Source organism: Penaeus monodon, chromosome 43, assembly GCF_015228065.2.
Source record: "Penaeus monodon isolate SGIC_2016 chromosome 43, NSTDA_Pmon_1, whole genome shotgun sequence".
Lineage (NCBI taxonomy): Eukaryota > Metazoa > Arthropoda > Malacostraca > Decapoda > Penaeidae > Penaeus > Penaeus monodon.
In genome coordinates this window covers 6,197,626-6,210,125 of record NC_051428.1, presented here as the reverse complement: position 1 = coordinate 6,210,125, position 12,500 = coordinate 6,197,626, and the positions used below count along the sequence as shown (strand labels likewise).

The 12,500-nt window shown below is 39.5% G+C and overlaps 2 protein-coding genes across 2 annotated transcripts in view; one reads left to right on the top strand and one right to left on the bottom strand.

The window, feature by feature from the left end:
* Window positions 1-4,592, top strand: part of LOC119568261 (leucine-rich repeat-containing G-protein coupled receptor 4-like) — a 12,244-nt gene extending 7,652 nt beyond the window's left edge. The window contains exons 4-6 of the mRNA XM_037916719.1: window positions 1,456-1,617; window positions 2,306-2,443; window positions 3,336-4,592. Of these exons, the coding sequence (XP_037772647.1) occupies window positions 1,456-1,617; window positions 2,306-2,443; window positions 3,336-3,478 (443 nt within the window). The 3' untranslated portion in view covers window positions 3,479-4,592. The remainder of the gene's footprint in view (window positions 1-1,455; window positions 1,618-2,305; window positions 2,444-3,335) is intronic.
* The window catches only part of LOC119568260 (anaphase-promoting complex subunit 1-like), a 14,865-nt gene continuing 6,548 nt past the window's right edge, over window positions 4,184-12,500 (bottom strand). Inside the window, exons 8-18 of the mRNA XM_037916717.1 lie at window positions 9,683-12,422; window positions 9,208-9,516; window positions 8,309-8,443; window positions 7,808-7,981; window positions 7,437-7,561; window positions 7,004-7,162; window positions 6,551-6,710; window positions 6,083-6,180; window positions 5,297-5,428; window positions 4,859-5,033; window positions 4,184-4,375 (exon numbers count right to left, since the gene is read on the bottom strand). Coding sequence (XP_037772645.1) covers window positions 4,184-4,375; window positions 4,859-5,033; window positions 5,297-5,428; window positions 6,083-6,180; window positions 6,551-6,710; window positions 7,004-7,162; window positions 7,437-7,561; window positions 7,808-7,981; window positions 8,309-8,443; window positions 9,208-9,516; window positions 9,683-12,422 — 4,399 coding nt within the window. The remainder of the gene's footprint in view (window positions 4,376-4,858; window positions 5,034-5,296; window positions 5,429-6,082; window positions 6,181-6,550; window positions 6,711-7,003; window positions 7,163-7,436; window positions 7,562-7,807; window positions 7,982-8,308; window positions 8,444-9,207; window positions 9,517-9,682; window positions 12,423-12,500) is intronic.

Sequence of the window (12,500 nt, the reverse complement as noted above, 5' to 3'; positions counted from 1 at the left end):
ATATATATATATATATATTTCTGTTTTTATATTTAATTCTTTACCATTTATATATAATCTCGCTTAAAAACAACTACAAAAAACTGAAACATGAAGTTCCTTGTTCACAGGATCTGAAACGTGAAAAAATATCCCATTTTCACCCCTTCATACAAATTCCCCTCAATACTCTCTCTCTCTCAACACAACCTCAAATCTTCAAACTCACAACAGGCACGGTTTCATCCACATAACATCTAAACTACAATTTCTCAAAGTGAACTCCTTGCCTTCCTCACAACCTATATAAAACCTGTCTTCTCTTTCCCTCACAGTCAGTAGCCTCTATCCCTTGCAACTAATGAGATAACCCCCACCTACCCCTCATGAAGAGAAAGTTCCCTCTATTCCTCATAATCATATGAGGAGAAGGCTCCATTTCCATAATTACGCTCATAACTTCCTTCCTTACAAAATGTCTTCCTTGCAAGTACATTTTTTTCTTTTGCTCACAAGTGTATTTTCTTCTCTTCCTCATAAGTGCATTTCTCTTTCTCATGATCAATCTTCCTCACAAATGCAGGACAAACTTGCTCCCATTTTCTTTCTTTCTCTAAAAATCTTCAAAACAAATGCATTTTTTTTTCCCTTCCTCAAGCTAACTCTTAAAAATAATCCTCTTTCTCATGAAGGACCTACCTTACTAATCTATTTCTTCTCTTCCTCATGATAAACCTTCCTCACAAGGCACACATTCTTCTCTTCAAGATAAATTTTCCCAACAAACCTTCCTTCCTTGCACATACAGTTCTTCCCCGCTTCACAAGTACACTTCTGTTCCTCATGAAGAAACATCTTCACATGTACATTTCTTCTCTTCCTAATTAACGTGTTTTCTTTTCTTCCTCACAAACAGCTTTTTTATTCTTTCATATAACCCTTTCATCAATTAAAACTCTTTAATTAGATCATTTAATTTAAATAACCCACTGAATCAGAAAGGGTAAGTAAACATGCCCTGTCAACTTTGATTCTAGGTTTATGAATTATGTCTACAAATAAATTGCCCTGCAATTGATTAGTCATCATGAAGTCAATTACAAGGCCTGCCTGATTTCACTTTACCCTATTCCTTGAATTTGGGAGAATAAAAGGTTTTATTTCTGTTACAGTTGCTATTAACAATGCTATAATAACAATGCCAACAATAATAATGTTAATATTACTATTAACAATAATAATAACAGAAATTAGAACTTTTCCCCAGCAAATTCAAGGAATGGGTAAGAATGTGATGTCAGGAAGGCCTAATAATTGACTCCCTGGTGACTAAATGCTTGTGAAGCCACCTCAATGTAAACATAATTCACAAAACAAAGCTACAGTGCTAAGCAACTGGTGCCAGTGGGTTAACTAATCTATATAAAATAAAATAATAACTCTCTCCACAAAAAATCCTAACCCCTTCTGCTGCAGGATTTCTTGGAGGACTCCACAATCTGGAGTTCCTCGACCTGAGCTACACAGGCGTGAAGGAGATCCAGCCTACGGCCCTTGCCACACCTACCTCCGTCCCCTGGTTTGTCAACCTCAAGAGTACGCCCATTACCGAACTCACAACTTCAGCTTTTATCAATGGTGAGATGTAGTAGTAGCAGCAGTATTATTATTATTATTATTATTATTATTATTATTATTATTATTATTATTATTATTAGTAGTAGTAGTAGTAGTAGTAGTAGTAGTATATTAGTAGTATATTAGCAGTATAGCAGTAGTAGTAATAATAGTAGTAGTAGTAGTAGTATATTCGCAGTATAGCAGTAGTAGTAGTAGTAGAAAAAGTAGTAGTAGTATCAGTTTTTTTTTAAGGGGGGGAGGGAAGGATCGGTTTTGGTTGTTAATGCATTTTCTCCGTTTCTTGGGGGGAGGGGGGAGGGGGGGGAAGGAAGGAAGAGAAACGAGGGAAGTTCTAAGTTGGGGAAGAAAGGCCCTGTTTGGTCATAAAAAAAAGGGGAAAAAAAAGGTAATGCCAAAGAATAATGACAGAAAAATAATTATGCAAAAATTCAAAATGTAAAAACAAGATGTAATCATAACAATACAAATTATCTCTTCATCAGCGTGAAACCTTTGTCAACACCCTAAATCTATCCTCAACACCCTCCTCGACATAAGAAAAATAAAATAAAATCCTCACGAACAAGTTTCAAAAGAATCACAGCACCACACACAAATAAAGTATTCCTTAAAAAAATAATAATAAATAAAAAAAATTCTCTCTCTCTCTCTCTCTCTGTCTAATAACCCACACCCTTCCCCACAGGCACTCCACCCTACTGGCTGGACTTGCGCGAGACCGGCCTTCGTAGCCTAGACCAGTCGTTCCAGGCCATCCTACAGCACATGGCCAGCAAGAACATTGTGCATATAGACTGGGGGAAGCCTCAGCTATGGCTAGAAAGTAAGTTACAACATCTCTCTCTTTTTCTTTTCTCTCCAATGTAAAAGATAATATGCATGATTTAGTTTTGTCTTCAACATTTTATCCACTGGTCTTAACCCATGAACAATTAAGTGTAGTTCAGAAATATGGCCTTCCTTATGGTATTGCTGCTGTTATTGGGTTAAGATTTGGATATATTATATAATGAAGATCATTCCTCAATGACAACACTTCAAAGCATCATCATATTGTACAAAAGTCTTGGGTGTTTACCAGCCCTGTTTCATATACCGAGTTGTTCCTTTCCTTTAACAGATATAGTACTTATCATATGTTATAGCCTAAAATTCAAATGTAATACCATTTAATGTTATGCCCATGCATCAAATATATCACAGCTTGCCCACGCCTGTGCAGTTAGCCAGGGTGGTAAATAAAGGACTAAACTAAACTGAAGGGGTCATAAATCAAATATAATTTTCAAAAGAACGATATTCAAAATATGTAGATTATGCATTTCCCTTTCACTGCCTCCTCCAAATTTTATTTACCTTTTGCCTTTACGTTCTTCCTTATTTTCTAATCTTCCTACTTCATTTTGCAAGAACTTTCCACAATGAAGAAACAAGCTAATTAAACTGACAATTAAAGCGCTTAATCAATACACCCCATTAATACTATGATTATTGACAAATGGTGATATTCTATTATTTACCGAAAACTAATTTTCTGCTGTGCCAACCTCTAAGGCCTTTAGTGGCCATCGGAGACAGTACACACAAAATCATGATGGGATGAGCTTCTTTTGGTTGACTTGCTTACATCTTTTTCAGACAGAATTTGTCAAAGAAGTGATAAATTTAATTTTTCTCTTCCTTATTCCTTTCTTTATCTCTCCTTTATTTCCTAGATGAGGACCTGGCATGCGACTGCAGCATAAAGTGGCTTGTCACTAATGCCACGCTCCTGAAACACGTGTCTGGCCGCTGCAACGACAAGAACATCAACCTGCGTTTCCTCGACCCTGACTACTTCAACATTTTCTGTTTTTAAGGCGACTATATTCCTCAACCGTGGACTGTAAGAACCTAGAGGATTTTTTTATTTCATTTCAGAGTCTGTCTTGACCACACATGGATTTAAATGGGTTATTTAGAATTATCTACTATAATGATGTCATTAGTTAGGTGCAATGGAGAATTGGTGACGCAGATGTGATCTTGAACCAGTGGGCTCCATAGTACGGATGCCACTTTGCAATACAATTTGTTGGAAAAATGAAAACAAACACACACACACACACACACACACACACATATATATATATATAGATAGATAGATAATTACAAACCCATCAACATACAGCATGTTTTGGCCACATAACTTTCTAAATTTCATAGTACACTAACATAGCCCCAATTACACTTTACCTTTCCTCAACTGGTATCACAATTATTAGGTCCTAAAATGATATTTCTCCAAATATCTGACAACAACAAAGATCTCAATAATCAAGGAACTTGCCTGTTTGACTGATGCTACTGCTTAATAAAGAGAGAAATAAAAACAAAAAAAATAAACAGATTGTTGCAATGCAGTTAAATTACTCTTCAAAAAAGCACAAGTGAAAAGAATGACAACTTTTAAGGGCAAATGTATTTCAAGACTATTAAGTACTTAGCTGGCATATTTTCAGACCTAGACTTACAATATAGCAAATTTCTAGGCTCATAAAACCTAGCTGGCAAGTTTTGGGGTCTAGAATGTAAGCCGGCCAATTTCAGGACCAAGAATTTCTAGCTGGCCAATTTTTATAACATGGCAAATTTCAAGGCCTAGACTATCAAGCTGGCAAAGTCCAAGGCCTAGAATATCAAGCTGGCAACTTTCTAAGCCTAGAATTTCAAGCTGGCACATTTCTAGGCCTGGAACCTTACTGCTGGCAAATTTCTGGGTATAGAAGTTCAGCAAATTTTGCAGCCTGGCACTTGCCCATTTTTTCACCCAAGCATACAAGTGATAACTTCAATGATCTCATCAATACTCAAGGTGCCTCATGTATTTAACTTTTTGCTTTTGCTTTGGCAATCTATGTAGAGGTTAAGAGATAAGGGGAAATTAACTAATTATATGCAATGTGAATAAATTTTTCTCACTTTCTGGTTGAGTTTGGAGTATCATTTAATCAACAGAAAAGCAAATAAATAAATAAACAGGGTCATGAAAAAAATTCACATAAAAATATTTTTTCCTCAATGTCTTTTGGATTACATTTCAATTAGCATATATCAATAAATAGAAAAAGAAAGGATCGTTCTCATTCTCACAGGAAAGAGGAAAAATGACCATGACTATAACTTATTAAAACAGGAAAGGAAAGAACAAAGGAAATTCATGCCACTAATAACCTTAAACAAAAGAATAAAAACTTACCTTCATGGTCCATCGAGCTGACTTGTCCTGCGTGAGAAGATGAGCCAACTGAACCTGGAAGCCGGAGGGGGCATCGCCATAGGGGTAACGGCCATCTTTAAGCTTGACAGCCAGTCCTTCTCCAGACCGCAAGAGTGTCTCCAGAACAGACCATGTTTTGTTGTGGGCTGAGAACCTATTTGATGATGGGGTTCGAGGGAGGTATAATCAATACCAGCATCGTTAGAAGATGAAAGATCAATAAATGTGAAGTTTTACTTTAGTTATTCCTAAGGTAGCATGCTTTTACAAAGGATATCATCAAATGCTAGAAGTAACTTAAAGGACTGCAGAAAAGGTATGAATGAGAATTAATATCTTCACAATACAAGAGATGTCTCTGACCAGTTTTGGTTATATCTTCATGAGAAACACATTGCTAAGAAAAGTGATACCTACCATACAGGCCAGTATCGATGGCTTGCACTGTCTTCTTCTATCACAACCTGTGAGAGTTTGGAGAGCTCAGGGAGCATAAGTGGAGCCATGGCTTCAAAGGTCTGACTTCTGTACTGATCGGTATCCTTGAACCTGGATGAGGAGATGAAATATGCACTAACTTCAAACTTTTTGCAATGATTATCTATGCTTAACATGGTACAGATAAACCCTGTGGTGCTGAATACATTATCCACTATAACTTTGTTTTCTCTATTTTGTTCACATATGGACAGCTTCACAACCACTTGGTTGCCAAGGAGTTAATATATGAGCCTACCTGCCCTCGCCTGTGTTTACTCCATTCCTGAATTTTCAGGAAAAGTTTTGATTTCTCATACTACTATTATCATTAACGTCATTATCATTATTCTAATAATATTATCATCTTCACTGTAATATCATAAACAATACTAATAGTAAGAAAAACAAATCTTATTTTTTACACAAATTCAGGAAAATGGAAAACAGATGAAATCAGGTAGGCCTAGTACTTGACTCCTTGGTGACTACACACTTGTGCAGCTATCTATGTGCAAACAAAACTAATAAATCAAAATCACAGTGAACATACCTGCCAGTCAGGGGGTTGTTTTTCTACAGTCTGTTCTACAAATTTCATTGGTAACATGAACAAATCACTCAGACTTTCTTGATGTAAGAGCAGTGCAAACAAAAAGTTAACTATATGCCAAGGAAAACTTGCACTGGTTATGGACAACTGAGAAATCTCAAACGGAAACTCACCTAACTGAAACATGGACTTGGCAAAGCCTCCCTGTATCAACGTCAACAGGTATCAATAATCTAGGCTCAGCCGCCAGAACATACAGATGCCGGAGTGCCTGAAATATGCATAAGGAAGATAAGCGAACTGTACTGTACGAACTGAACTGAAAAAAATAATAAATAAATAAAAATGATTATTTTTTTTTTAAATAAATAAATAAATAAATAAATGAGAAAAAAGAAATATCCACCTAATATGCAATCTATGCAGTACTTGTGTGTTCAATGCATGTAAGTAGTAAGCAAAATTACCACAGGCTATCATAAAAAGATAAATATATAAATAAAAAAATCATAATCACAGATAATGAACTAAATAAATCCTACCTTAAAAATCAATAAAATAACAACAATATCAACAAAAACACAATAACAACATCAACAACGACATTAATAATAACCCTACGCCCTACCCCCTACACAAACCTGAAGGTGGTATCGGTTATCATTGGAGTGTGTGGGGAACTTTGGGAAGCAGGCGATGAGGAGAGCTGCGATGGCCATGTTGGATGTGCTGAGCGAGAAGCGACCACCACCCAGGAACAGGAAGCCCAGGGCCATGTGGATTGTCAGGTGGGAGCCATAGCTGGGGCACGAATTGGTGAATATATTATACAAAATGGTAATAACAAGAGGTAATGTATAGGTAATATCATAGTATGATGATGATGATGATGATGATGATGATTATGATGATTATGATGATGATGATGATGATGATGAAAATGATGGTGATGAGTAAGAAAGTGGCCCCTCTCTTAAAAAGAGGAAAAACAAAATTATTAAAGCTCATCCCTTCCAAAGAAATATATACACACATTATTACATTAATAATAATAAAAAAAATAAAATTAACAAAAAAAGGAGTTCCACACTAACCCAACAGTCGAGTTGGACGGGCCGACTCTTGACCGCAAATAACGGATAATTCTTAGGACGTCAAGGTCGCCTGTGCCAGCCATCACCATCGACAGGCTCAGCAGGATCACGTTCAGACACGTTTCAATAGTCGACTTTCCTGCAAGTTCTGCTACGCTCCTGGATGCGAAGAAGTTTGTGTGTGCAAAGTGGAATTTGGTAAAAGCTAATATATCTAGATTAGAATAATGTAATGTATTCTGCCATACTTTATAAATTTTTAACTTCTTATTTATAAAAAAGCAAAAGTGTGTGCATAAAAAAAGAATACTGCAAAAGAGTACATACTAAAACTGTAACATCATTATTATCTTACATTTAGTGAAACAAGGAAATACCACATGAGGAGTAGACAGAGAAGCAGTTGTACAAAATGACATAAGATATGACATACCTCTTGGTGAAACTTGTGAACATTCTAGTGTATTTCCACAAAATTTGGAAGGCTTCACTATTAGCTGAGCCAGCAAATTTCAGACCAATAACCATGCACGCACCAGCAAGTATATTATAATATGCCTGTATAAAAAAGATAAAAGCATATATAAATTCCTGAGCATAATGACTTGAAAAAACACAGGCTGTGAGTAAAGCCATCTCAATATTCTTCAGTCTGACATTCCTAGTCTTTAATGAAACTGCAATAAAAACAAAACATTTTTCTCTTTATCACAACAGCCTTTAGAAAACAAAAGCCAAAAAGAATAAGAAAGAAAGGAAGGAAAATAAATAGTAAAACAAAAGCCTTCTCTGGACCCTCCATACCTGATGCATGGACTCGTAATCAATGCCAGGAGTCGACTGACTTCCTCCTCGGTGGACGTGGGTCAAGACGGTCGATGGAACGTGACTCTCAATCCACTTGGAGGTTGGCAAGACATTGTCCCACATAATCAAGCCAAGGGCAATAGTACGCAGAAGTAAGAAGTCTGGCCGTACCTACACAGAGACAGAAACAAACATATGATTAACACAAATAACGTAATTAATTAAAAGTACTTATGATTAAGTAATCTTAATATCAAAATAAGGGCTTCTGTGTATGTTGTGAGGTAACTGATTATGCTATGAAATTCATGGCTTTAGAATACATCTCCATAAGCAATTATACTGTGGCAACTTATTTCTAAAATGTTGGAAATGTTGATGACTAATATAAACTCCCATAGAGTCCTGTGATTCAGGAAATTCCCAAGAACTCTCCCTCAAAAAAAGGCAAACTATATAGAGCAATTTTTTATCCCAATGCTGTGAAGCACAACAGACCTGGTCCAGCAAGTAAGGGGTGCTTGGTGCCACCATCCACTCAGCAATAGCTTTGTTATTGCTTCTGAAGTATATCATTCCTAAGGCTAATGTTGCTCCTGGGGCAGTTACATCAATGTTGACACAGTCTCCTTCCTTTTGGTGAATATCATTGTAAAAGGTATTAGGACAAAGAAAATGAGGAAACAGAAAGAAAAGAAAAGAGAAGAAAAAATACACATATCCTTAAACAATTATTGCAATATCTCAAAATGTATGCATTACCATCATTCACTCTACAAAATCTGTAGCTGTGATCCTCAATTATTAACCCATAATTGACGGGTAGCATTCATAGAGGCCGGGGCCTTGCTGCCGGGGGCTTATATCGTCGCCCGAGCATGCGCGACCACTCATGCCAAATACCAGCATCCCATGCCGTTTCTTCGTAATACTACGAAGATATGTTGTATTTTCAATTTTCATTATTTTTTACAGTCTCTACTTGCCAAACTTCCTGATAAATCGAGACTGAAGGGTATTTTTGTTGTTATATAGACTCCATAGTTGATCATTATTCGGTCTATAGTCCGAATAAAATAAGCAGTGTGTGGCATCATGGAATTGAAATTGTAGGTTTGTTGCATTTTTTTTGTTTGTTGCATGGTAAAAATGAGAAAGTGTTAGAACCGACTTAATCACACTTTCACTGGCAAAAAAATAATCTTTTGCCGTGATTGTAACAAAAAAAACTCATGGCATGTCCATGCATACTCTATGGCATGTGCGTACGTGCCCCCGGCAGATGGTCCCGACATGTCATGGCATGTACGTACATGCCACCCGTCGGCAATGGGTTAACAACCCACAAAATAATTTTGCATACACATCTTTACACAACACCTTGAGAATCTCATTACCTTAATCTGGTAGCTAGGGGACTTATATTTATCCTTATGAACACCTAAGAGAGGCTTCTTGTGGCCACCTTCGATGTAGTGGTAGAGTTCTCCCGCTATGTTGAGGTCAGTGAACCCTGCTGCTTCCCCACCGCGACCAAACAGCACAAGGCCCAGAGCTAAGCCAGCTGCCAGGGAGTAGGACTCACGGTCATTTGAGTTCTCCATCTCTGGTCCTGGCGGACGCCCGATCTCCTGGAGAAGGACCTCTGCCATGTGACGATGGGCAGTGTCCTGATACACTAGACCAACTCCTATGATTGCAGCAACCTGTTAAATTTGAATGATATTGATAGTTCAACATTATTTTCCAAGGTCCTGAATTCAAGCAAAAAATATGGAATTACTGCAAAACCTATAAAACATTAGAAAGTTTCTAAACATCCAGTTTCCAAGGGATATTGCTCAAAAGATTTCCAGTTCACATTCCACTGACCTGTACAGTGTGTGGAACATCAAGCTCTGTTGAAGTGGGAGGCAAAAGACACTCCAGGTGAACACTAAGTAATTTTGTTGTTTGGATATCCATTGTACCTCTCTTCGCTACTGATATACCCAGCAACAGCCCTACACACGTCATCTCATGACCTCTTGCAAGATAGTCATGCATGTTAACAGTCGCCAGGTTGCGCAAGTGACCATTCAGACCAAGGGCCATCAGAAATCCTGCATGTTCAGTTGGACTATCAAGAGATCCCTTGGGTTTGTTGTAGACAATCCAGGTTGAGTCAATTTCCCCACAGTTTGGTGCTATTTTCAGCCCTGCTGCCACTCCATTGTGGAAGTGTGGCCACATGTCCATATTTGGTGGGACTTCAATTGTGGAGAGATCAATTGTGGTTCCTCGAGGAGGTGCCTTCCCTGATAAATTCAGTTTGGGAATAGGAAGGGTTTCAGTTATTACAGGAGCAGAAGAATACAAAGTAAACATGCCTCGGCCAACAGGCAGTGACATAGTTCTGATGCAAAGGGCGTATAGGTGCCTTTCTTGCTCTTCCAAAAACTCATGATCTGACACCTCTGGCCTCTGAATGATGTTGATAGTGACAGCACGTGAGGAGCACAGCATCCGCCTTACCTCAGATATACGTTGATCTTCCCTCCATCTCAGAGCCAACATATCCATGTCAAGTGTCTCCATACCATCCTCCTCATCCTTGGATGTTGGTGAGACCTTCCTGGCCTCTTGGGTTGAATCAGGGTCTCTGTGACACCTGACTTTTATATTGAATGGATCTTTCCCTCTGCTCCCCGTTTCCTTTTCATTCTTGGCTGCTTCTTCCCTGTGAGCAACAAGGTCAGGTCTATGGATGAGGTGATAGGCTGAGGCTGGCCAATCCTGTGGTGGACATGTCCGGCACATGTGCTGAGCATTCATGAGCAGGAGAGATACACCAGGTGCAAGAAGCTGGATATCTCTAACTGTGAGTCCCAGCTGGTTGGTAAGTAGGACAATCTTTTCATGAATACTAGGATTTTTCTCTAAAGGATACTGTGGACTCATGGATACATCTATTGAGACAAATGGTTTCTGGCCACTGGAGCTGATACGGCGGAGAAAGCGCTCCAGGGGGATGTCCTGGAGAGAACAATCAGCAGCCGCTACAGAGTACAAGAGAATGATGTTCTTTGTAGTTGTGCAGACCTGGGGGATATATGGGAACGGTTCTGGTTCTATACCCCCCATGATCATATACAAATGTGCCAAGACATGTGGGGGATTCATAGTGAAGTATGCTGGGAATGTAAGCTTCTGTGCTTCTTCAACTGGGACTTGAGAAGGAGGACCATGGAGTGGGCAGATAGTTGGGAAATCACGCCAGTAATGGTGAAGATAATGGGTGGCTTGGAGATCAGAAGCAAGTTGATCTAGACATGTCACCAATAAACTGCAATATTCCCAGTGCAAGATGTTTAGCTTGAAATCCTCATAAACTAAATGGAGAGCAAAGAGGATGGCTGGCAGGTGAGAAAACAAGGGAGCTTTGGTGTTCACTGAGCCACTGTTTACCTCCTGGCTCTTCTGCACGACTCCCACTCTCTGCAGACCCAACATTTCACTCAAAGAATTTCCTGCTGCCATGTGGAAAGGTGAAGACAGCATGTACTCCCAGTCATTGTCTGAACCACTTTCAGCTGCACGGAATTTCTTGGTTGCAACGAGAGGACTACAGGAACCAGAGGTTTCAACAGGACACATGAGAGCCAGTTTATCTGTATCATAACCAATCATGGAAAGGAGCATCATTGAAAACATCATCCACTCCCCTTGAGGTGAGAAATCACCTGAACCAGGAGCATTTCGTGTTGCATACCATTTGTTGACCAACTTGAGTGCAGCTTCCCGTGGCAAGATGTATTTCAGAGCAGTCAATGAGTGTTTGACAAGAGGTGATGAGGTCATTTCTGGGAGTGTTATCCTATAGAAATTTCCACTAGCATGTTCCAGTGTGACCCTAGTGTCTGTGGGGTCGCGGAGGGCTACAATAGCCGAGGACAACGGGAGTCCAGTGTCTTCAGAAAATGACCCTTCAAAATTGGACCTTTCAGAGATGACTGGCGAGAGACCCACCTCAAACTTTGCATCTAATGCAGAAGCTGGTCGACTGGATGTGAGGAGGCTAGAACGGCGGAGGGGAGTTGTCGAGGGGCTTTGTAGCCGAGATGATATGTTCAGGGATGAGAAGTCCTTAAACAAAGAGGAATTGAAAGTTGGGAGTCCCAACAAGTTTATGCGGCTTACGTGCACAACTCCTGTATAGAGAGAGAGGCTGCTGCTTCCATCAACAACAATCATCATCTTGAGAGTTTTGATAGGCAGAGCATCCTTAGCTGGGATAGAGGAGATGGAGCCAAAGATGAGACTTGAGCGATCGTTTGTGTAATCGTACTTGATGCATCTGAGCATACCTGCCTGAGAGAGCATCAGGCACAAGTACCTCTGGCCCACACTGTCCTCTGTCAGGAAGGCCTTCGTGGCGCGGCCGAGAGAGTTGTCAGTCCAGAGGTGGTCCAGGCAGAGGTCGGGGACGAGGGGCTCCGACTCCGCTAGCGTTTCATTCAGAGCCGAGTGGAGAGGTGTGCAGGGGGTACGGGGGTAAGGGGAGCGTGAGGGTGACGGGCTAATGGTGAGCCGCAGATGCTGCCCACTGAATATCGAAGGTGACTGGGTCCGGCTGGGTACAAGGAAAAGGTAAGATTAATAAAACCCTGCCTAAGCAAATAATGACACATCATACTCCCAAAGGGATGGA